At 36.5% G+C, this 26,539-nt stretch overlaps 2 protein-coding genes across 2 annotated transcripts; both read left to right on the top strand.

Moving 5' to 3' along the window:
- The first annotated feature begins 491 nt into the window (after nucleotides 1-491).
- LOC120627050 (E3 ubiquitin-protein ligase RNF181) lies at nucleotides 492-4,193 on the top strand. The gene is made up of 3 exons (XM_039894888.1): nucleotides 492-741; nucleotides 2,135-2,309; nucleotides 2,954-4,193. Exons 1-3 carry the CDS (start codon nucleotides 608-610, stop codon nucleotides 3,086-3,088), a joined length of 444 nt encoding a protein of 147 aa, XP_039750822.1. The 5' UTR covers nucleotides 492-607; the 3' UTR covers nucleotides 3,089-4,193.
- Nucleotides 4,194-5,342: 1,149 nt separating this feature from the next.
- LOC120626935 lies at nucleotides 5,343-25,895 on the top strand. Its single transcript, XM_039894745.1, has 23 exons — nucleotides 5,343-5,365; nucleotides 6,162-6,268; nucleotides 6,983-7,091; nucleotides 7,793-7,849; nucleotides 8,119-8,299; nucleotides 9,027-9,127; nucleotides 9,466-9,558; nucleotides 10,380-10,418; nucleotides 11,031-11,069; nucleotides 11,144-11,185; nucleotides 12,347-12,476; nucleotides 13,522-13,660; nucleotides 14,407-14,533; nucleotides 15,179-15,412; nucleotides 15,898-16,822; nucleotides 16,988-17,134; nucleotides 18,469-18,595; nucleotides 19,408-19,544; nucleotides 20,605-20,628; nucleotides 20,711-20,875; nucleotides 21,492-21,938; nucleotides 22,958-23,217; nucleotides 24,139-25,895. The coding sequence occupies exons 1-23, from the start codon at nucleotides 5,352-5,354 to the stop codon at nucleotides 25,877-25,879; spliced, it is 5,385 nt and encodes a 1,794-aa protein (XP_039750679.1). The 5' UTR covers nucleotides 5,343-5,351; the 3' UTR covers nucleotides 25,880-25,895.
- Nucleotides 25,896-26,539: the final 644 nt, after the last annotated feature.

Below are 26,539 nucleotides of genomic sequence, written 5' to 3'. Positions count from 1 at the left end.
GTCTATGTTACTAGCTGTCCGTTTGAATTATTCTATACCTACCAAAAATCATGCTAATTGGTTAGGGCGTAATGGACGAACAAACACATTTTTGCATTTATAAAATTAGTAAGGATTGACTTGCACTAAGAAAATGTGATATTAATACATTATTTCACGGTATAGTTAGGTAGGTACTAGAAATTATGTTCGTTGTCAAAAGCCGGGAGGAGATTAATCATATTGTTGCAAATCAATGAGTACATTTACATCTCAGATACAGAATCTAGTTTATATTTATATACTTAACAAATTCAACATTTCAATGACTAATTATTCTCCTAAAATAATTATAAGCATTATAACATGAAGGAGCTACTATAGGTAAATTTTAGTAGGTAATGAATTTCTAATACATCACTGGTCCTTATTCATTGCCTATAAACAATAAAGGGGTGAGCATCTGTAATCTATGACCGATGACTTTCAATACCTAGCTTTCAAGTCTAAAATAGAACTTCTGTCAAAAATTATTTGTCTCTGGCGTCCGTGTTTGGGCGTAGGCATTGGCAACAAAAATATTAAAATTGTTGATTTTTTCCGCCAATTTTAATTTTCATTGCATACAATGGCTGATTATTTTCAAGAAATGGGTTGGAGGGAATTACAGGATGGTGAACAACCAAATCATCTCCTTCACATGGCAAGGTTCCTAATAGATTTCGGCGTATATGGAGACGATTACTCCGGAGAATGGCCGAGGTAGGTATTGTATTTCCTATAGGTACATAACTTTAATAAAGACTCGGCTAATTAATAATTAGCAGTTGAGCATAAGGAATGCATATCACACATGGATTTATGATTTACGTATGTATGGTTTTCTAAAATAAAAAAGGGCTGTTATTTGAGCTGATTGTTTGCTTCATGTAAATAATCAACCCAGAATTATGAACATCATAACTGTTATATTTACGTATTATTGATTAGGGTCCAAAAACTAGATTGAGAATCATGATCATTCTCTGAGCGAGTAAAATTCAAATTCAAAATGTATTTATTTCAAGTCTAGTTGACTTGAAATAATTACTTTTTGTGGTGCCTCTACCACCAGTTTGGAAGGCAGATTCTACTAAGAAGAAGCCGGCAAGAAACATGCCAGTTTGCCCTTTTTCAGCGTCATTTTATAGTTCTACAATCTTTGGAATTTTTCTACTTTAACCTTGTTAAGAAATTCATCAATCCTATTATCATCATCATAATAACATCAACCCATTACTGGCCCACTACAGTGCATGGGTTTCCTCCCACAATGAGAAGGGGTTAAGGCAGTAGTCCACCTGATTGGCCCAGTGCGGATTGGTGGACTCCACACACCTTCAAGAAAATTATGTAGAACTCTCAGGCATGCAGGTTTCCTCACAATGTTTTCATTCACCGTTCAAGCAAGTGATATTTTTATTACTTCAAACGCACTTAACTAAGAAAAGTTATGAGTGCGTGCTGGGATTGAAACTGAAGTTGCATGCATGCCTGAGAGCATGCAGGTTTCCTCACGATGTTTTCCTTTACTGTTGAAGCAAGTGATTGAAAGTCGGCCCCCCAAAGTGAAGTTGAGCTCCTACCCAATGCTCTATCGCCGCTTCCTATAATAACCATGGTTAATTAAATGTATATTTTAATAATAAGGGAATAATCTCTAGAGCAGTGATTATACGTAATACAACTCCATGGTGTCCTATCAATGGCCTGGTAAATCATTGTAAAATGTATGGACATTGGTTTCCTTACCTTGATCTGACCACCTGAAATATTTGCTTGTATGAAGTGTGATATGTCAAAAACAACTAAGGATTGAAGGAACATAAAGGGGGATTGTTAGAAGATGTGTTTGACCATTAAGTTGTGAAAGAATTAATAATTTTTTTGCTTGGCTGAAAAATAAGCATTAGGCATCACAATATCTCACCTGACTTATTATAAACTTGTTGATTTTGACAAATTTTACCTTTGCATTCTAATTATAATGTAGCATTTTATATTGCCTGTTTTTAATTAAGCCCAAATAAAATCCAGTTTCCTATTAAATTTTATTTTCTTACTTTAATTTTAATTAAGCTATTAATAGCTATAATTATTAACTTATTTCTTCTAGATTACCACCAGCAGCATCCAAAGAGGCTGTGAAAAACCTTCCAATGATTACAATACAAACCAAAGACAAGAGCTGTACCATATGCTTATTAAAGTTCAGATACAATGAAAAAGCAAAGGAATTGCCTTGCCATCATGTGTTTCACAAAAAATGTATTTTAACATGGCTAAATCAGGTAACTTACTTTATATAAATAGTTAGCAAAATTAACTTTTTCTATGCAGAATCAAACTTTCTTTTTTTGCCATCTTTTCACAGTTTACTTTTTGTTTAGTTATGCTAAAGGAATAAAAATTCATTAAATTTTGTGACTACATTTCCTAACTTAATTCTCAATCTAACTCTCAATTTTTTTCGAGGGTAGGATTATACTGGTTCATTTTTAAATAATGGAAGATGAGAGAAGAGTATTGTATTTACTTTACTCATCAATTAAATTTTTCACATTCTGTATACATACAAAATACTTTAAAAGTTATTTATTACTAAAATGTGCTCAACTGGTTATCATAGACTGTATATATGTATTTATAAATGAAGAATTATCTTTTAGTTACCGAGATTAGCACATGCTTTGTATTATTAGCCGCATAAAAACTGCTATTTCCAAAATATAGAATGTAAAATGGTTAACTTTATAATTCTTTGTACACAAAAGTTTTAAGTAAGTAGCATACTTGCAGTGAGGCTAGAATACAAGTGAGGCAAATTAAAAAAAAACACGCGTGTTTAATATAGACTAAGATCATTATATTTATGTAATAAGATCAGATTTACGAGCAATGAAAGTAAAAAGAAAAAATAAATTTATTATTGCAGACTAATTCATGCCCCTTTTGCCGCTACGAGCTGCCTACAGATGATGAGGAATATGAGGCTTTCAAAAAAGAGAAATTACGAGCTGAGCAAAGAAAAGAGGATGTGGAAACTCTTCATAATTCCATGTTTAGTTAAATTTCCTTCCTAAAATTAATTTTATTACGTTCTGGTACATATATTTCTACATTGGATTTTTCCACACTTTGAGTGTACCCTAATAACCTTATGAAAATAAATAAATTTTCGGTCTAGGTAACTTTTAGAATTTTTGATTGATAAAATCTTTAAATACTAAACGAAGGTCAATAAAAAAGATAATTTCTTATTTACTTTATTTACATGTGATGACACAAGAAGTAAATCTGTGTCATTTTCTCTATCACTTGAATAATGTGAAAGTTTGATTACATGATAACATTACAGTTACAAGTAGTGGCTTTTTGTGAAATAGCTTGTCCGGGCACACTATCGCTAAGCTTATCTCTGCTGCCAAGTAGCATCGCTGTGTTCTGGTCTGAAGGAGGCACATCAGGCTTAAAATGAGCATAAATGCCCCTAGGATGATTGACAAAGGCGGAAATTAGCAGGATGTGTTCCTTGCCCTGCGAAGTTTAGCTTTATAGGATATGCTTTTCCATTATCATTAGGTTGGCGATTTGATTAGGCCATCAGTTATTACAAAAAAAAAACATAAATTATCTTTTTTTGTTGCCCACAGTTAAATCTAAATGTGTGTATGATATATAATACTACATACTAATATTAAATATAAGCAAAACTTCTATTACCCATTACATTTAAACTTTTAAAGTAAAAAGTTATCTAATGTAATAACTGTTTAGAATATTTAATCTTTGGTTTAATTTACTAGGGTAGTTTGTGTATAGAGAGTATAGTGGGAGTATAGATGTATATAGTGGTGTGGTACTTCGGTGAATTGTATTTCATAAACAACAAAAAACTTTTAGGTGAATGATTTTTGGTAGCTATTAAACATGAAATGAAAGTACATTTTCCAATTTGAGATGTTGTACGCTTCAACTTCTGCACTACTAAACATTCCATTTTGAAGGCCACAGCTAAATTTCCATTGAATTCAGTTTCATTTTGTTGTTACTTTATTATTAAGTTTGTATTTCAGCTGTTTGCTTCTTTAATCTATTAAGGTGTTCTGATAAAACACATTGTTGTTTAGAGTTATCGTTTATATTATGATTATTAAAAAGTATAAGCACTTTAATTGCATTTTTTAATTATAATATTTCTATTATTTAAATTATTAAAAGTTGTAATTTATATAAACTATTAAAAAAAACAACGTATAGCAAAATTACCAAATAATATTGAAGGATGCATAAGTATATTTCATTAGGAAAAAATATTTAATCAAAAGACGCATATTTATTTTTCCATACAAAGAGTTCGAAGCATTCTTAGTGTTTACTTATGACAACCCTATTGAAGAGAAAGAGAGTCTCACGCTTCGGGCACGTCCAGAGTACGGGGACTACAAGTTGCTCCCTATTTGTTCGTTCGCTTGGGAATTAAGAATTAAAAAAAAAAGGCACGGCTAAATGAAGTTTCCAAGCAGGATCGTAAGAAATGAGCTAAAAAATATAGAAATCACGAGTAAAAAAGCACTCGACATACCACACGCTGGATTCGTGTGTTTAGTTAGTAGCCTTAGTACAAGATTTCCTCAATCGCAATCGAGGAGTTGTTTTCGAGAATTGAACTCTGTGAATACGGTCCAAAATAAAATTGACCTATTGTCACTCGTTTTAGAGCCTCTAAGCCTGCACGTCTGGTTTTTGTTGTACTGATGTTCTGTCAAAAGCCCGTTTTAAAGAATTATTAACTAAGTAACTAAATCGTCGGTCGAATAGTTAATAATCTAAAGAATTATCAACGAGGACTATTAACTCCTTTTTAAATCTAAGAGACACATTTTGTGGGTAACCAGCCACGGTCGAACCGTCGCACCAGAACAGACCAAAGAAAATTTAGAAACTGAATTCTCAATCCAGGACCTCCACACATGAGACCACTGCGCCGGGGACCAATTGCCTCGATCATATACTACATATTAGGTAGGTATGTTCGCTAATTTCCAAGGCTTTTTCATATTCAATTAATGCAAAGAACTATAAAGAAGCGTAGCCGAGAAAATTTTACAGTTTTAAAAATACCATTTGAGTCAGTAAATACTTCTTATGAGTTAAGAGAAAAAAATAAAAACCAACAAGACTTTGTTATGGTATGGCATAGTGTCATAATTTCGAAAACAAATCATCATTGTTCTAAGGTTCTTAGCAAATCATGACTATTATAATTAGGAGGGTCATGTAAAATTATTTGTTACATAAATTACTTAAAATCTACAAAAAAAACAGGAAAAATGATCAAGAAACGGTAAGTATTTGAAGTAAAAAACATTAGCTGTATGCAATAGGCCGAGTTCGAGATCTGGGCGGGCAGTAAGCATGGTACCCACTTTCCACTTCATATAGATTCCTTAGGCGAAAGGCAGTGTCGAGAGCCCACCAAGGTGTGGTACGAGTGCGGGATACGCCTAGGATTTTGCGTTCAATGGTCAAGCCAACGCGCCTTCTGTGGCAATAGCAGTAAATAGCTGCTTCTGTGACTCCCGAACTCCCACTATGGAATAAAATATGTCAACCGGAAAAACAGTAACCTATGTTCTGAGCCAGACTGTAATTTAGGTCTGTACTTTATACCAATCCTTTCAGCCGTTCTAGCGTGCTTAGATAACATACCTCCATCCAAAATTTCGTATTTATAATCCTATTTAATATATTGAAAAGTGTGTTTGTTTGTTTATCATTCCTTCACGACCTTACTAAACAACAAATCTTAGTTGGTGCACTATGTGTTACTGGTGCAGCTTAGATGGATTGAGGGAACTTCGTGAATAGGTTCTGCTCGAATCTGCCTTGACGGACAATGCTGGCTGGTTTTCGGACAATTGCGCAAGGTTTCCCGTGACCTTGTTACCAGGCGGTGCGATAAAGTATCGCTGGGCTTGAGGCATTCCGGTTGCTTATTTGTCCCACATACCTCATCGGAAATATCGCATCTGGCTCTTCGGTTTTGGGGATGCGTAAACGCATTTCACTTCAAAAAAAGAAAGGTATAAGTTATCTATATCATCTACCATTATATAGCTAATAATCGCAGATTTTTTCAGAGCATGCAAGTGCCCTCCCAACCTGCAAAAAGTATGCAAACATGCGCAAGTCACCGATTGCAAGGATGTCGCGGAAATTATAGAAGCTCTCACATACCAGTCTCAAAGTAAGTTTTATAGTGGTACAAATACCTACCTTTTCTTATATTTTAAATGCGTTATGAACGGTTGAATTCACGTGAATTTTCGTCGGCGATTGCCCGACTATTTAGTCTCGAACCCATTCGGGGATCTTTGTCATGAGCTTGTTCGCGCGACGTAACACGATACGCACTGATGCGTGCAATCTCAGCCGCCTCCCGGGTTGCGGGACGTTGCGGGTGGAGTTGAGGTGTGGGAGGCGCTAGCTCCGTATTACAGTCGCATCGATTTTTATACAGATTTTACTAAAATTTGGTAACGAGATACTTATTGCAACCTGAAAGGGTAGATGCTTAACTTTTGTCCCAGGAGATTAAAGATGAATGAAGATATCTTAAATAAACTATGTGGTCTAAACAGCGTGCTTCAGCTACTTTACCTAATATCGAAGCAATGGTGGTTAGAGCTTAGGTCTCCGTTTCGAATGGAGCGAGTTCGATCCTTGCCACCTATATTTCGGAGTTATGGGTATGCGTTTTTAATTCAAACATTTAAGATATGACTTGCTTTAACTATGATGGAAAACATCGTGCATGCTTGAGAGTTCTTCTAAGTCTATCACTCCGCACTTGACCAGCGTTGTGCAGTGCAGCCTGAACCCATCTAATTCTTCGTTGAGACCTTTGCTCTATGTTGGGCGGGTAATGCATTAATAATGATGATGAAAATATTATTTATAGGTTCAAAGAGAGGATGTAAATTAAAACCTCCGAAATTTAAAACAAAACCATTTTCGCCGCGTCATTATAAGGACACGTGTATTCCAATGGCACCGTCGATGCATACCAGGTAATGTACTTTCCTATATTTCATTAAAAATTCGACTCTCGAGATACCCACATATTTTAATACATTCTGAAAAGAGTATTGAAAAAAAAGCCACTTATTTGCAAGAAGAGTTTTTAATTTTCATTTAAACATTGTAAATTTTGCCATGTGGTGACATATAAAATGCCATGTGGTGAATACAGATATAAAAAAAAAAAGAAATACTTTATTTCGGTAAGAAACAAAGGTACCAAGATACCACTTTGATACACAAAATATATCGCCGAAGTCTTCTTTCCAGAGTAGTATACCCCTGTATCATAAAATACAGTTATCTCCTTCCGCGGGTGTCGTACGCGGTACGAGGCGGTATGATTTACTTAAACGACTTAGAAAAGTTGGAGGCGTGCTGGGATTCGAACTCGGCCCCCCCAAAGCGCCACCTAAGTGGGCTATCACCGCTTCTACTTTAAGTTAAAGTATTTAAAGGAATTTAATAAAAAGTATTATGTTAATACTAGCGGACCCCAGCGCCATCTGTCGGGCTGATTTGTGAATCTAAACCATCCAGGGTGCCACCCAAACGCATACCAAAAAATGCATTCAAATCGGTCCAGCCGTTTAGGAGGAGTTCAGTGACATACACACGCACACAAGAAATATATATATAAAGATTCTCACCGTATGAATAATTAATTAGTTGTGTGCATTTATAATTACAGGCTAAAATACATCGGACACTGCTCGCTTGAACCACACACATCAAACGCTCGAGCAAAGTAAGTTTTGCAATGGTTAATAGGGTTGTAAATTTATTTATTTATTATTGAACTCTTTATTTGTATACCACAACATTAACATATATAAAATATAATAAAAACAAAAACATATCGAAAGAAGTAGAATACAAAAGGCGGCCTTATCGCTTAATAGCTATCTCTGCCAGGCAACCTTTGAATTATAAAAAAAAGAAGAGGAGAATAGTGGAACAAATTTTATAATATATAGTATATTCTTGATTTACAATTGATAACTTTCTACTCTTTAGGAGAGCATATTCGAAATTCGATTTCGCATCTACATCCGAAGAAGAAGAAGAAGATGGAGGGGTATTAAAAAAGAAATATAAAAAGAAAGTGCGATACGTTGATCTATTGCCCGGGGATGTATATTTGCCTACGCCCGTTCCTGTAATAAAACATACAGCATCTGATAAATCTATCTTCAATGTAAGTATATGTAAACTTATAATAAAACTGTAACTGGGAGATTTAATATATTTTGAAAATTTTGACCGGGGGATGCTTTATAATCGATACTGAGTCCAAAACAGATTTTTATTTAATTTTTGTCTGTCGGTCTGTCTGTCTGTCTGTCTGTCTAATACTAGGCTACTTTTTATCCCGATAAACAATAAGTTTCCTCCGGGAAATGGGATGAAAACTTTTATCAATTTTACTTAATATCTCCGTTAAATTTGCACCGATTTTAATCATTCTTTTTTTATTTGAAAGTATTCTATCAAGTATGTACGGTCTTATTTTAATAAGGATCTGATAAATATTGTCGGAGATAAAGAACATAACTCTTCACAAATAACTGTTAGTCGCAAGGCATATGGGACAGCGATCGAATGCATGCGTACCATCCTACTAATATTATAAATGCGAAAGATTGTGAGGATGGATGTATGGATGAATGTATGTCTGTATGTATGTTTGTATGTATGTATCAACTAAAATACCACGTAAAATAATAGTAGGTACATAGCTACCCACGATGATTATGATGTTAGTATTAGATATATTATAGCTTCTCGATTGACTCATACGCGGACGAAGTCGCGGGGGTCCGCTAGTACTTGTATAAAATGTTTCATTTACTGTGTTGTAATATGTACATAAATACCAAAAAGTATACATAAATGAGGTGGGTTCTACTCCTATTTCTCTTCAGGTGCCGAGCCCTAAGACAAGCGGTGAAGTTATTGCAGCACAAAAAGCCACCGCGAAGCCGGCCGATTACAAACCACCTTTACCACCCAAGTCTGGCTTTGAGTAAGAAATAGTATAACCCGCGCAATCAAAAAGAATAATTTTATAAAAGATGGCGATTGGTCCATTGGCATGCGAATATTGTGCTAATGAGATAGCACTGCATTTAGTGCTATCCCTTTTTCACAATATTCGCATCTATAATTCATTTTCCCATCTTTCGCACAATAAGAGTTGAGAATATCGTGAATGAGTTAGCTCTCCATAGGTCGCATAGATGAAAGTATATGTGTATTAGAGTGCTACATTAAAATGCCTTTTATTAAGCAATTTTCGTTCCTAGTTATATTGTTAAAAGAACTGTAATAGTCGCAAAGTTTTCAGTTTATTTAACATTCCAGATTGTATAAACCACATAGCGGGATAATAGTTAATAAGGACAAATCGTTTGCACCTGATGTTGTTCATATGCCTGGTCCGAGGAAATCTGAAAGGTATGAAATTTCGTATAATCCCAACTTACTGTCCCGAACAATTTTCTCACGAGTTTACGTGGGTACTCGTGTGGATATATGTAAAGAGTTAAATAATGTAGATACAGAAAATATACTGGTATATATTCTATAAAACAATCACTATGTCGATGTATTTAGTATATCAAGTGGCATAATAACAGAGATTTAAGTTAGTCTTAGGTATATAGTACAAAATTTGATACCTGATTTGATTACCTGCTTATAAATTCCATCATGTATGTGTTGATATTAAAACACGTAAATATAAAAGTAAGCAACAGTTTCCCTACTATATGAACACCTTTTGCATACATATATTTTGGCCTAGGTATGCTTGCCAAACACGAAAATCCTAAATTCAAGCGGAAGAAGTTGTAAAGTTGTTGAGAACTTTAATAATATAGACATTTTTTCTACGCGAATAGGCGCCTTTAAGAAGTTGGTCATAGATCCTTTAAAATAGTCTTAAAATTAAATTTATATACTAGTATTCCGGGTTTTTTTTGTTTGTATTTTTGTAGAAATTGTTGCAACAATAATGTTTTATTAGCTTTTGAATAAGCCCCATTAACAAATATTTCTTGTAATATGTGGTTTACGCAGTTGACGCCGCAGTGAGTAATTATTTGTACTATGTATATTATTGTGTAATGTGATACTGTGTTGTTGTTTGTGAACCCAAATAAATAATTAAAAAAATAAATAAATAATCAAATTCAACTTACCCAAAAAATAAGGATTTTGTTATTAATGCTCAAGTTATTTCACATTATTACAGGATGTTAATTTTTTACTTGCAGTGTTAAAAAAAAGAAAAGAAAGCCTTGTCATAAAGGCGGGTGAGTTTTTCTCTTTATTTTACTAAACTATATGAAAACTATATGTCTCTGGAGTGTCTCTCCATCAATACCCAGATTTTAGGTCCTTGCCTTTTTACCGTCCGAACGGTCGGTGCAGGCTAATTTTTTTTCAGATATAGGTACTGAGGCATTATTTAATAATAATAATTATTTCATTTATTTGCATTGGAGTTAACATAATTATTTTTGATCAAATAAAAACTAAGTATTCCACTGTTTCTTCGTGCTCCAAAACAAACTTTTGGAGGCATATAAATGAGATTCAACGTGAAGCCTCTGTCTCAAAGCGAGGCTTATCAACAGCCTGTATATGGCGTTTCATTTGCTTACTTTTAGTTTTACGAACTACGCCATGTGTTTGATAGGTACTGTTTTAAGTTGCAAAATACCCTATCAATAATATGTTTTCTCGCATGAGGAATGTGCAGTACCCTGACAAGTCGACAAGGCAGAAGGGTGCAAAAAAAATACGTTATATACCTATTGTGTTCAATAAATATATAAAAATAAATAACTTAGATGTATTTTGAACGCTTAGGTTACCTGATATAAAAAGGATTTACAGATATTTTATTACCATTATTTTTTCAGGGTTTGCCTTAAAAAATCGTGTAGCAAGAGGAAATGCAAGTTGGTTATCATTTACTATAAAAGCTTTATTCTAGAAGAAGTCACCATGATAAGTTTCTTCTTTAATTTTCCAGAAAATATGCCGCAATGAGAAAAAGGAAAATGTTAAGAAGAAGGTAAATCAATTTATTGTGAAATTAAAGAAAGTAGTACGGGTTTCGGGATAATGATATCCAATGATATCTAATCATTGGATATCATTGCTAATTTTATTAGGGTTTTTTGATATTAATAATTGGCTGGCGAAGCATATGGCCCGCAGGATGGTATGTTGAAACCATGGTCTATGAACAGAGCAACACTTCACAGGACATCAAACACGTCCACAACGGCTTAACTTGCTCATTAAAGCACCCCGTGCTTTAATGAGCAAGTTAAGCCGTCGGGGGTGGACACCACCAATTTCCTAACTCCGGGCTGGTATTGACTTTATTTTTTACAGAAAATCCACCGACACCTACAACGTAAAATTTCTTGATCCGACCTGGGAATTGAACCCATCGTTATCTGTACTTAAACATGCTAACCGCTATGTCTACGTACCAACATAGGCACATGTAACATAACCGTGTTAAAAAAAAATTACCCAGCAGACGGCCATTTTGATGGTTAGCGGAAACCATAGCCATTAGCCCATAACCATAAACACTGTGCAGGGTATGCAAAGAACACGTCCTGCAGTGGCGTGCATTTCGTACATGCACAAAAGCACTGCCTACCCCAAAATGTTAATAACTCATATATGCGAAGGATATTTCCAATTTATGGCATCTCCCTTCTTTATGCATAACCTGGCCATGGTAATATAATAAGCATGGTTTATACAACGAGTAACCGAATGACGAAATACTGTTAAAGGGTGCATAAGGATATTTCATAAATAATCATCCTGTCAAAATATTAAACCTAAAAAAGCATATTTATTGTTTACTTATGTGTTTACTTATGGCAACCCTATTGAAGATACAAGACCGAAACGCGCATAGTACCTACGCTATACGACGAGCAACTGAATTCACTCTTAAAGGTACTACTCAAATGATTCGTGGCAGGAAACACAGTTGCCGGGAGGGCGTTCCACATCCTAGCGGTACGTTTTAGAAACGTGGATAAAGAAAGTTTCGTGAGTGTTGATGGAATATCAACCACATAAGGATGCCACCGCTCACGGTGTCTCGTTGTTCTGTGGTAGAACGGGGAAGGAGGAACAAGATTGTGAAGTTCCTGATATCAAGACTTACAATAATGCGATTAAATTGAATGTTTATATTCTGCAGGTCTTGCTCGGACGTGCCGTATACAACGCTGGGAGTTTCGGACGGCAAACCGCGAGCACGCGGAACGCAGAAACATTTAGACGATAATGACTCTATATGCGGTCTCGATGAGATACCCAGACCTGAACATGTGAGTGGATATCGATAATACAGTTGTACACAAAACTTAACTAAAATTACAGATCTGAAATGAATGCTTTTCTTAATAAAGGTTAGTTCTATTTTTAAATCTGTAATTTAACAATGGCGTGTTCTGGTATTCGACGTAAAGCAGGCCTGTGAAGAAGCTTTGCGGTCTCATTGAACCGAAGATCTGCACTTAGTCTTTTTTTAATATCAAGGCAAAACTGACCTAATGCCATTTGTTTTAGACTCTCAAATACTGTACTTCCGATATTTATTTGACTACTGTTCAGCCAAGCTCGCTGAAATAATAGAAGTTTCATGTACTCGTAACGCTCTAAACTTGAGTTATTAAGGCCTATACGTATTCTCTAGTATAGGTCAATCTATGCTTGAGATTCAATTAGAGACCCTGTTCAAAGGTCGATGTTCATGTTACATGTTTGTGAATCGCTAAAGCCTGCAAACGTAGAGGAGCGTCGAGGGAAACAGACACAGTACAGTTGTGTATCCCATTGCTGAATAGGTTAAATATGCTGAGGATCGTGCAGTTAAACTTATAGCTGTACCTACTGAAGAATAAGATCCTTTGGTTTTATCCATCACAAAGTTTACACTTTTTATTATAGAGGTCTCTGAGTGTCTCATTTAAAAAAAAAATATACTACGAAACACATCGCCATTTAGCCCCAAAGTAAGCGTAGCTTGTGTTGTGGGTACTAAGATAATTGATGAATATTTTTATGAATAATATAAATAAATACTTATAACATACAGATAAACACACAGACAGTGGAAACAATTCATGTTAATCCTACAAATATTTTCCAGTTGTGGAAATCAAACCCAAATCCTTGGACTCTGAAAGCAGAGGCACTGCCAACTGCGCCAGTCGGCCGTCACGTCGATGTAACGACGCGTACCCAGTCAAATTTTGAGATGCATTTTATTCTATTGTTAAAATAAATAAATAAATATAATACGACAATACACATATCGCCATTTAGCCCCAAAATAAGCGTAGCTTGTGTTATATTTTATGTTTTTATTAGGTGCAAATACCAGCAAATCTAAAACGTGGAACGCTACAAACCCACTCTCTAACGGTGCTGCCTTGTACAAAGGAGCGAAAAGCCGTTATACACTATGGTATTCTGACCGGCTCATTCAACATGTACGACAACAAATTCAGTAAGTTAAAATTAATATTGTTTACCAAAACCTTGTCATTTTTGCTAGACATATTTTAAATACAAGCTCTAAATAATAAGGGATCCATACCGCGTTATGCGTTATTCGTTTCGCAAAAATATTTGTTATGTATGCAAACAATAGAAATGCCCAATTTTGGCTTTGTTTGCGGTGATGAGACTAGTCTTTAGTACTAAAGCCTTCCTTCTGGGCGGACCGATTTCGATCTCCAGCACGGCTAGCAAGGGCAGGAGACAATTATCTCCCCGGGAAAGGACAAACTACATCCCCCTTCTCCCACAACTTCAATTCTATCAACTCTCAGAACGCACAAGTGAAAATAGTATCCAAATAATATATGTGTTATAATAAACGGGAGTAAACTTCTCCTATTCCATTGTCTGCTGCTTGTGCTAGCCCTTTGTGCGTTAAATGCGTAAAGGAAATAATCTTGAGGAAAGCTGTATAAGCTATCTTCGTTATGTTCTCAAGGGCGTGTAAATTCTACCAATTCGCCAGGCCAGCGTAGAGGACTACGGCATATGATGGGATTAAGATAATATTAATTAGATATGTTATATAGATAGACTTTTACCTACTTTGTTATTGATCAAACTCAGCCTTAGACACACCCACACAATGTGATGGACTGGCACATAATGATAATTATCAACGAAGTCACAATTTATTACTTGTTTATTTATAAAATAAAGTTTATAGTTTTAATTAAATTATTCTCTATGCAGGCGCTAGGTCGAAAGGAAGGCAGGCTCTTACAATGAGCGTCATGGCGTACTGCTTAGCTTTTCACTATCATCCAAAACAATGGACTATGAAATTGTTGGATAACTTAATCGACGCCGGTGATCAATGGTAATGTGTTTCTAAATTCAAATGCAGTCCAAATAAATGTGTTTTTTATAGTAATAAGTGACTGCCCAAGCAGATTGTAAGTGTAGAATCATCGCCTATAGACGGAGCAACACTTCACAGGGCATGCAAGGAGCACGTCCAGCAACATGCCGTGATGTGTCCATCATTTTCAGGCATAAGTGTTAAGCCTCATGTGCCTGTAACTACACCGGCAACCACAGCCACAGCCCTTCAGACCGAAATAAACATGGGAAATAAATTTCCTAGGGCGAGCTTTGTCACAAAAAGCTTCGACTACTACAACAAACTCTTCTCTTCTATCTTCCGTCTTTCGTCTCCCTTACAAAACTGTCGACAATGCGAGATAAGTCCCAATACAGATGGCATGTTATATGTATCACAAAATATTGTTTTTATTAGCTTTCTCTACAATATTTGTGTATCTATGCCACCCAAATTTCACATAAGCAATGTGACTTAACCACAAAACATAAGTATTTTACAGAAAGTTACAAAATTGAAATGTTTTTATTATTTGTTCTTGATAATTGTGTGAGACTTCCTAAATGTGCCAATTCAAATATGGTCTGTTTTCTAATCTTCCTTTAAGGAAAGGCAGCAAAATAATTTAATATATATTTTTAGGTACATTCAATGTTTAGACAAAGTACACGATCATTCAGCAGTGCAAGGAATGTGTGAAGTACTGCCATTTGGTAAAAAACAAACTTTAGTGCTTAACGGAAAGAGGATGCAAGTTCTGCTCGGAGAGCCAGACATCGTCGGCTATACGATGTCTTTGGATCCCACCATTTACAACCTTTGTAGAGGGCTCAAAGCTTTCTTCAAAAATAATCGTGCTGGTATTCTATTGACTAGGTATGTATTTTGTGGTTTTGTGAAACAATTCCACGGATGTTTACGGTTTAATCTGCTCTAAATATGCCGTGTGGGGACGGCAGATAAGAATACAGTTTTCACCACCCCTTCTCTTCCCACGGATGTCGTAAGAGGAGTAGGATACTAAGGGAGTATAGTGGAGATCGGGCAGAAGCGTTCACTAACTCGTCTTCCCAGCGGGGTGATTATGGGTAAATCCTGTCATTGGGAGAGGCCTTCAAATTATTGATTACCTGAATAATGTATGTTTTTGTTCGCGATGCTAGATCCGGCTAGTTTATGTGACAGCTTGATGGATCTTACAGCTTATACTCTCAAGTCTCTCTTCTTAATCGCTAGTTGTGGCAGTCTCTTTGTGTTTCTACAATATTACATTAATATGTTTTTTCATTTTGTGTTTAGTTTTATAAGAGTTATTGTAAACTGTTGATTGTCCATTAAAAAAAATGTATTTCCATTTCTAGGGTACTCAAAGTAGTAATATGGAAGGATCGTATTTGCTATTACATTTTCGATCCTGCGGGTAGAGATTCAAGAGCGTATTCCAACTTTTCGAATGGCTGCGCCGCCCTTGTCAATGTCAAGGATTTAGTAACAGTGGCTGAAGTTTTACTAGCTCGAAGCGTTCTGGAGGATCAAAAATTTGTATTATCACCTGTTAAAGTACTAAAGATGGTAGATGAGAAATGTGACGAAGACTTTGACTCTGACAGAGAGTTGACACAGGCGGAAAAAGCTATGATGGGTTATAGAATCCTTACCGAAACTTGCGCTATTGTAAATGCTAACATGCATTTGGGTGATAGATGTTTCGAAGATGCTAAGTACCGTCAAGCGTTACCGATTGCTATAGTTGCAATGACTTATGCTAAAATATCTCCGCCTAATACATGGTTTTCAAAGACCCTAGACAAGGTGTTGCGTTTAGGCAACAAACTGTACATGGACTGTCTGCACCCTAAAGTAATGATAGATATGACGATAGATAATATACCAAACGAAATCTTAGTTGGCCCATACGCTTGCGAGATTATTATTTACAGAGAGAGAGTTAAAGGACAATTGTTTACGACAAAGGAATGTTTGCTGAACATTCGCACAGGTCTCGAAGAATTCTTCAGTCATGAATATAACAGTGGTATTTTGGAGTTTAATAACTATTCTCTGGCCGTTTGGAGGCAGAAAGAGATGTTTTATATGTTCGATCCTTACCCACGCACTAATGACGGATCGAGGTCAGTAAATGTCGGTAAGGCTTGTTGTCTGATGCTGCTCAATTCAGATACCATGGCTGCCTTGTTTACGAGGAACTGGGATTACTTGCCCGCAACAACGCAGTTTTATATTCATGCTTTCAAAGTGCTTAAATTGAAGAAACAAGATGTAAAGGTAATTTTTAACAATTCTGTGGCACTCAACTGTTGTCGTTTTTGTCTAATAAATAATAAGGAACACGTAAAATTGTTTGTGATGTTCAGAGTGTTTAGGATTTCGTATTAATTAAAGTGCAATGGTATTTTCTATGGCTCTTTAATTATTCATAAATAATTTCAGGCACAAATCCTATGCACCCTCAGCGATGAACAGTTGCCAGGAGTCAAAAGGAAACGAAAAGTTCTGCCAGTGAGCAAAGCTCAAGGCAGGGAAACATTTCACGACGTGTTGCCAATCGAAGACCTGGATGAGGCGCTCCCAACTGGGGTAAACTTCAGTAGCCGTAGGGCAAGATTTGCCGGCTAGTAATCAAGGTCGTTTTTGAGTATGAAAATTCTTTAACATCGGAGTAAAATGGATCTTATTTGCATTGTTCTCAAACTCAAATTTGCCTGCAATTCTTTAGTTTTGGCTTTTGACATAACGTTTGTAAAACAAAAATGAGATGTAAAGAATTGCGAAAAATGAATTTGCGATTTCAAAACGAGTGAATTTAAGTAAATTTTACTTTGACGATACAGAGACTCATATGCAAAAAGGACACCTCGACTGTGAGCAAGCAAATCCTGTACTAAGGCGATAGCTATATGTTCTATGTGTATCGGGTGAAAGCGTAAACCCCTTTTTAATAGACATTATATATATAGTAGGACATCAAAAGTTACGCAGTATTTTGTCACACTTCAGTGATCGGAATAGGTGGTGAAATTTGGGATTAATTATTGCAAAAATTTTATATAAACTATCTCTTTTTCTTGCACGCAATAGTAACGTACAAACAACTTTTTTTTTAAGTCTAAGCATAGTTTAAAATGCCAAATGATTTAAAATTTCTAGTTTGACTAGTCTAGAGTTTATGTTGAATAATAATTATTTTTAGTTCATTTACCCTATGTATTTGATTTGTTTGAAAGTTATAATATTCTTTAAAGTTTTAAATATGAAAATAATAGCTTATGATTACGTTGGGCTAGGATATTGCATTGCCTTTTCCAATCAATGGTAATAATAATAATAATAATAAATAAATATACTACGACAATACACACATCGCCATCTAGTCCCAAAGTAAGCGTAGCTTGTGTTATGGGTATATAGAAGCTTGTATATAGAAATATTCATCAGTAATCTTAGTGATGACTGATGAATATTTCTATAAATAATATACATAAATACTGATAATATTCAGATAAACACCCAGACACTGAAAAACATTCATGTTCATCACATAAATATTTTCCAGTTGTGGGAATCGAACCCACGGCCTTGGACTCAAAAAGCAGGGTCGCTGCCCACTGCGCCAGTCGGCCGTCATGATAATGTCCAATGGTGATAATGGTGATATTGTCCAACCCTCGATATGAATATACCTACTTGAATCTATTGCGTAAACTAAATACTCAAAAGTGGCGATAGTGGTTAAAGAAATAGGTTTTATTTGACTCTCTTTCTTGTTCGTATTTTCATTCTTTATCACCAAGGTATTCTGCGAAGACACCTGTCTACCTGATCTTTTGCACGGGTTACTTTTACACCTTAAGGTGCACTATAGCTCACTTTTTTCAAATTATATATGTATGTTATTTATTATATTTGTCTAGCCAATAGTAGATGAAGAGCGTATGGGGGACATTATTTCTTTGGTAGAGAGCGTACAAGAAGACTATCTACCACCTATACCTCTGAGATATAAGAACTTGCCCCCCGAACAATTGGCACCAAAAGTCGGTTAGTATTAAATATAATTAATAGAAATAGTTTATAAAGTAATCATAGTTATTAATGAGTTTTAATTTTAAAATTTCGTTTATAAACTGCTCATGTAACGTACACTTTTTGAATTTAGATAATTTAAAAGCGTAAGTAATCTCGACCTCGGATCGATCCTCTTAGTTTTTTTTCTGTTAAAAATTCTGAGTCATCATCATAATCATATCAACCCATTACCGGCCCACTACAGGGTACGGGTCCACCAGTGGCGTGCATAGACGGTATGCACAGGGTATGCAAATGATATAATATGAAGGAAATCTCCAGTATAAGAGTTATATAAGAATATCTAAATCCTTAAGGGTAGGCTTTTTATAACTCTTACAATGCCTATCCTTAAGTTTTTTATAACTCGTACAGGAGTGTTTCTTCATTTTATATCATCTGCATACTCTGTGCATACCCTCTATGCACGCCACTGCCTCCCACAATGAAGGTTAAGGCCGTAGTCCACCACGGTGGCCCAGTGCGGTTAGGTGGACTCCACACACCTTTGAAAACATTATGTAGAACTCTCAGGCATGCAGGTTTCATCGCGATGTTTTCCTTCACCGTTGAAGCAAGTGATATTTTAATTACTAATTACAAGTAACTTAGAAAAGTTGGAGGTGCTGGGAATCGTACTCGGCCCCCGCCGCTATCATAGCTTTTAAGAAATTATCATGTGATAATAATCATTAAAGCCTAAACTAAAAGTCTTTGCTATGAGAAAGAAGACCTGTGCTGAGCGTTGGGACGTTAAGAGGCTAATGATAATCCCCGACCATCAGTGAACTTGGACTCGCCGACGGTGTCGGTGACTCAGGTGGTGCCACCGTGGCCCCGGCCGCGCGACAAGACAAACGAGCCGCCAGAGCCTGATCCCGATCCCGTGCCTACTCCACCACCCACGCCGCCACCGCTGCCGGTACAAGCACATTGGCACAAAACATCACGTAACACAACTCTGGTCTTCATAGGTGTGTTAGTGTCAGCCTGGTTGAAGCCTGACACCTGACCTATGAAGAAAGTGAGGCGCTTCTTTAATTAATTTTATTGGTTGCCTGGAAGAAATCGCTATGAAGCGATAAGGCCGCCAAATTGTATACGTTGTTTTATTATTTTTTACTTTTGTTGTGTACTTTTTCTGGTGTGCAATGAAGTATATTAATTCTTTCTATTTAAAATATAATGCATATAGAAGCACTTAATAACATGTACACACACACACGCACTATACACACCAAGACACATTATTCAATTTATTTTTATATTTTTGATGCTTACTAGGAGGTCTCCACAACATGTATCATTAACTAAGTATGTAAGAAACGAAGTAAACGATATTTATTTCTTTTTATCATCAATCCAGTATTGACCTTCGTAATAGGCATGATGATAGTATAGTAACAAAGAATATCTAAAACTTATTACATTTATCTAATAACATATATATGATTAATGTTTTATGATAAACGTATTTTCATTTATATTCTATGTGAGATTGGTATTTATTTTTAATAAATTAAACTGCAAAATCTATAAATATAATCTCGATCCGCCACGACAGGTCAAATGCCGAATTAAAAATTATGACGTCATTTCTGAGTAAACATAATTTTGTACTGCTAACTTCGAAAATCTCTGCGTATTTCAAGTATTTTGTGATTTCAAACAATCAGTGGCTGAGTTTTTTTGTTATGAACATCAAAATCAATAATCTTGATGGAACAAGAAATTTCTTAAGCTCTAATTCGCCATAACGCCCGACGAGCGTTTTCGCAGGAATTAAAAAATAAGTATATAATTTGAAATTTATATCAACAAAACGTTTAATTTCTGCAAAAAGAAATGAGTTCTTGGAATTAGTCATCATGGCCATTATGGCAAAGGCCGACATCTTAACAGTTCCAAACAAAACTCGGAACTTGAAAGCTGGTTATTTTCTAATAACGTCTATTTACGGAAATATTTTTTCTTGTTTTCAGCCACCGGAAGGAGGCGAAGAAGAGGTAAAGCTATAACTTAATTTAATTTTAATTGGTAGATAAATTTAATGGAAATAAGATTGAAATATTTAAAAATTTTCTCAAGGAGGAAGAAGACGACGAGGAAGAAGATGAAGATGCGGCTCAAAGAAAGAAAGAGGAAGATGCAAGAAAGAAGGCAGAGGAAGAGGAGGCCCGCAAGAAGGCCGAAGAGCTTCCACCACCGCTGCCGCCACCGCCACCATCGCCGCAGCCGGAGCCCGAAGTGCCGGTAACAAGTTGTTTCATCTATAAATAGTAAACACAAAAAAAAAACTGAGTTTCATTTATAGCACACAGCTTAGAGGAAAAAGGGGTGTTGGAACCCCAAGGTGCAGGAACCAAATTGTACCTCTGTCAAACTTGCCCTATGTTTTGTTATTTTCTGGAAAAACAATAGTTTTTTTGTGGTTTATAATAAAAATTTGTTCATTAATTAATTCTGGAATGGCAATGAACCATGCTCAGCGCAGGGTTGCTCCCGCGTAGTGATCGAAGACATCAAGCTCGTCGTGGATGAAGTCGCAAAAAACCGTGGTGCATGGAAATCCATACACTATCCAGCAATTGACGCCCATTGGTTTAGACTGCTCTCTAGTCTAGAGCTAATATCTGGTCATAATACTGGGAAACATTATTGACAGCGTCATCTATGACGCTCTATGGATTCCATACAAATAGTACTTTTACGAGTTCGATTAAGTTGAAAATCTTACACTAATATTTCAATTTTGGACGTTTTATTTGGTCAGTATAAAAAATATCGAGGATGTCTTTCACTTATGATGACCGACTTTAAATTCGCTGTTCAGTATGCCAGTGTAACTTAAATATTTTTTGGATTACAGCTAGCACAGCCCATAGAAATAGTCGAGGACGAAGTCCAAACAATGCCTCCGGCCAATGTTGATCGACGAATTCTTCTCACGGAAGACGCAATCTACCGTTCCAAATTGCGAAAGCTCCGTAAAAAAATGACCCTACCATTGATAGAAGCCGGCACAGAAACTGACGCAGAAGAAGAACTAGCAAAGCCGAATAATTTCAAGAGTTTGCCGGATAACAGTCAAATTATAAGAGGATCGTCGGCCATTAGCGAGTCAGATTCCGTAGACGTGTTGCCGTTCGCTGCGATAATGGCGATAGTCACCTCCTACAAGTATACAGTAAATACCTGGACAGTCGGATTGGTCAATTTTGTAGTGGAGACCGCGAAGAAATTGCATAAAAACAAGAAAGAAAAGTTTCAGCTTGCGCCAGTTCATGTCATACCGAAAATCGCTATTGGTCATCAGGTGAATGAGTTTATTTCCCATTAGTATACCAATTTTATTAAATTAAACCGCTTTCCTAGTTTATGGTACTTATTTTGACAAAAAAGATTTGGTCCATTACTTGGTCTGGTTCTGGAGCACAACTTAACTCCCTGATTAAAAATATAATTTCATTTTAAATGCTTTTCAGATAAAGAACTCGTAGAAACGATTTAGAACCATAAATAATTAAAGTTAAATGAAAGTTGAGAGTAAACATCAATAATGCTGACACCGCTGCAATAGTACAACTGTTTTACATTACACCTTTTTAATACATCAACCTTACCAATGCTTTACAAATATTTGGATTCCTGGTCCTTTATCTAAATATAATAATAAGCTACTGACTGATAACATAGATAAACGAACCAAATTTAAGATTTACTATAAACCCAGTACGGATTGGTGGACTCCACACACCTTTTAGAACATTATGTAGAATTCTCAGGCATAAAGATTTCCTCATGATGTTTTCCTTCACCGTTGAAGCAAGTGATATTTTAATTACTTAAAACGCACATAACTTACAAAATTTAGAGGTGCGTGCTGGGATTCGAAATCGGCCCCCCAAAAGTGTAGTCGAGCTCTTACCGCGCTATCACTACAATATATTCTATTCGTAACACTAATTGTCGGACGTAAAAATTTACAGTACTTGTATCGAGAGGTGCATGTATTAAAACTAAACTAAAAATATACTAACGTTTATACGTTTCATTATGATTTTAATACGATAGAGTTATTAGGTGTTTATTAATAGCCTATAACAGTCCACTGCTGCACTAAAGACCTCTCCCAACGGAAGGATTTACCATAATCCATAATCACCTTTTTGGGCAGATGGGTTGGTGATTGCAGTAGATGGTACTAGTAGCTCAGAAAACGCTGCTTCCTTATAACGCTGCTTTTCCGTTATATTCCCTTAGTCGCCGTAGGATGTAACAACTGTATTCCGATCCCCCACGTACGTTATTTTAGAATTTTTAAATCTTTTTCAGGCCTATCATGCTCACATAGATGTGGTAGGGGAAGGCGCCACATGGCAGCTCGAAGATGCTTTATCGCGCAAGTTCTTGTCGAAGTACGACAGAGGAATGATCACAACCGTCACGTACAGCTGCGCTTTCTTAAAGAGAAATAATCTCTACTATCTGTACGATGGGAGCTCTTGTAATGCAATGGGCTTGAGGGAAGTCGATAATAGTAAAGGGAAAGCGTGTTTAATGCGATTCACCACACTACACGATCTTGTGGCGAGGTAATTTTTAATTGGTTTGTTTACATGTTTTGCCTCTTTAATTCTGGCTTTATGGGTTTGTGATGTCGCTTATGTCGTACTTAGATTAAACTGATAGTCACATAAATCTTAATCTAAGTACGGCATATCGTAATCTTATAAAATATCTTAAACAATGCGGTCGACGGGATATGTACGACATATTAACGGTGTGAGATCCACCAAGAAGTTGCAGGAGAGTAAACAAGAGGGGCGCGACAAGAGGGACCTAGGTCGAAAGTGATGGGGTAGAGAGGGACATAAGGGTTTTAGCAGTTCGGACTTGGAAGGGAGCTGCTTTTGAACGCCTCCGATGCAGAAATTTGCTTGACCAAGCCAAGGCCCACCCAACCTTGTTCTTGAGTCTAGATGAATGAACTGTTCAAGATAGTTTTGGAAGTTCTAGTCGCATTTAGGATTAAAAAAAATTGTTTGTATTGACTCTACCACCGGCGCGGAAGGCAGAGATAATATGGGTGCCCATCAAATGTCTAGTTCCACTGACTGTGGAAACATTTGTTAAACTCATTTTGCGAAATTTCCAAAGTTGGTAGTTTATATAAAGAAAAGGAATATCGAAAATGTAACACGATGTAAAAGGAATCATAAGTTCGTGGCATCAAAAATGTTTCTCGCGTAAAAACAAGATCTTGATGCATGACATGAGCTTTGTTTAGCTAGATGATGGAGTACTTTTGAACTTTTTTCTTCCTCGTGCCATCGAGAATATTTTAAGCCGCCCGTTCAGAGATCGTCCCCGTTTGTTTTATGGAGGGAGCATGTGAAAACGTCTCCACCAATCGCTCTTTCAGTATAAACTGCGCCTATTAATAGAAGTTGCAATCCTGTTTTCTTTTTTAATAGTTTTTATTTCGTGTCTTTTAATCTGACCTCTTTTTTCAGGGTTTTGTATAATAAGGATGGAAATACCGAGGAGCAACAATTCATTCTGAGCAGAATAATAGTAAGAAGACTTCTCATAGAACCGCGCTTGAAATTGCCAGACGACTACGATTTCTCCACAATGGCACCTAAGAGTAAGAAGTCAAAGTTTTCGCTGGCCGAGGGATCTAAATCGTCTGATAAGAAAAAATCTAGCACCGTAAGCTCTGAGCCAAAAGCTGAACCAGTAGTCGGATATCAACTGATGGGCGGTATATACAGGATTGAAGGGACGACCGCGCTCAAGGATAAAAAAAATACTTCAGACGTAAAAGCCTGCCATTTTGTCAGCTTGATCGTTATGTTAATGGCGACGATGCACCCGATAAGAACTTGGGATCACGTCATGGTAGATACGTGCATTGAGAAAGGGCTCGAAATACACGAAAAAGCAACAAACTTGACCGTTTGCGAGAAGAGAGTTATCAAAAACATTATTTTAGATGGCAAATTCGTTAACGTTAATATTAAGAAAATCGTCGTCGTCAATGAAAATCCAGAGAAAACATTAGAACAGTATTTGAGAGCGGTGTTGAGAAGGCTCCGTTATGTTATTATTAGATTCCCTTCATGCAGCATGGTTATCTGCCAGACGGAGGGCTACTACCATCTTTTCGATCCCTACCCACCGCCTTCCGAAAACCCTGACCCTGAACTCGCGCAGGACCTAGAGAGAAAAAAGAGCAAAGATTCTAGCGCCCCAGTGCCTCCCCAGCAGAAAGTTGGCTCCGTCGCTGGATGGACTTTATATCGCTCGATGGACGCTTTAATTCGTAGAATTAAAAAAGTCGTAAGCTCGCCGAACTCTCCAGAATTTTATAATTTCGAACTAACCTCCATAAAAACTGCTCCTCGGCATTCTGCATTGAATTACCGACTCAGCCCGCTCTTTAAACCAGACGAAAACCCCAACATGCCGTATTTAAGAAAAAGAAGCATTCGACCCATCGTCGACGAGAAAATGTATTGGTTAAATATTGAAACGATACCTTGGTCGCGCATGAACTGTGTTAACGACCTGGGGCTGAGCCGAAATACCCCTAAAACTATGTGGAAAGATTGGGATATCGAATTCCCTGGAGATCTATACTCGCTCTGGGGCTCGCTTCATCCATCCGATTCTAAATTCGAGGGAATTTATCGCGGCAAACAATACTTGGCGATCTGCGTTGTTGCATTGGTCATGAGTAAAGCTTGCAACCTGAGCGCTTGGACTAGCAGCCTTTTGGATGGAATCGTCGAAGTGGGTGATAAATATCATCAGAAATGTCATTCGAAGTTTGGTAAAAATCACGAAATTGCTCTCGAGGATTTAGAAACAAAGTTTGATGAAATGTATCCCTATTCATTTTCAGTCAAATTTGACAAAGTTATATTTGGTTTTGTATATAATATTTATCCCGACAGGTTTAATCTCAGTAAGGCTTTGGTTTATTTCTTTGAGAAGAACACCCACGGTATATTGATAAGTCCTGGAAAAAATTTATCCTTCGGTAAGGCGGGCAGCTCATACTTTATGTTTGATTGTCAAAGTTACGGTGCTCCAGTCTTCAGTCCAAGTCAAGGAGCCTCTTATATTTTGAAATGTGAAAGCCTCAACAGACTGATTTATTGTATGGCGGTGACATTGAATATAAGAAGGCATGGGCAACAATTTCATTTATACAGCGCAACTTTGACACTGAATGAAAAATCTAAATAAAAAATAATAAAATAAATTTAAAAAGTTTGTTTTTTTCTCCACATATTAATATAAGATTACGGCGGTAGCATAGAATAGGTAATTTTACGTTACGATACGTCCGCTCTTCGTAAACCACAATTAACGACACCAACACCACAAAGTTTGCTGTTCTTATATTTAGGAGGTCCCGGGTTCGATTTCTGAATTTTCTGGTGGAAGGCTTGGGCCTTGGCCCGTTACCACCCTTCCTACAAAACAGTGACGACAAGCGTTTATCCAATTTATTTATATAATTATCGTTTATGCTGCGTAGTATCCAATTAGGGGAGCATATGCGTTTAATAGGACCGTTATTCCCCTAAAAGGTTAGCCCATTAGGATAGGTTATCTTAGACTGTATCATTACTATCAGGGGCACCAGATGAGATTGCAGTTAAGGACAAACTTGTAGCATTGAAAATAATTTACATTATACCCACTATTCAACAACAACCGCGTCCGTGTGCTGATGTGGTGTAGGAGTGATAGTCGATGCAGACTCCGAAAGTTGAAGTTTCACCGGCGCGGCGTTTAATTAAACGATATAAGTGGGTATGTGAACAAAGCCCGGTATTTTGCTTTCTTTTACAGGCAGGTACAATATTTTAGTAAAGAACCTCCAGGTGTGTCGGTGTCCAT

The sequence above is a fragment of the Pararge aegeria genome, chromosome 10 (genome assembly GCF_905163445.1).
Source record: "Pararge aegeria chromosome 10, ilParAegt1.1, whole genome shotgun sequence".
NCBI lineage: Eukaryota > Metazoa > Arthropoda > Insecta > Lepidoptera > Nymphalidae > Pararge > Pararge aegeria.
The sequence above is the reverse complement of the archived record's forward strand: the minus strand, read 5'-3'. Positions and strand labels throughout refer to the sequence as shown.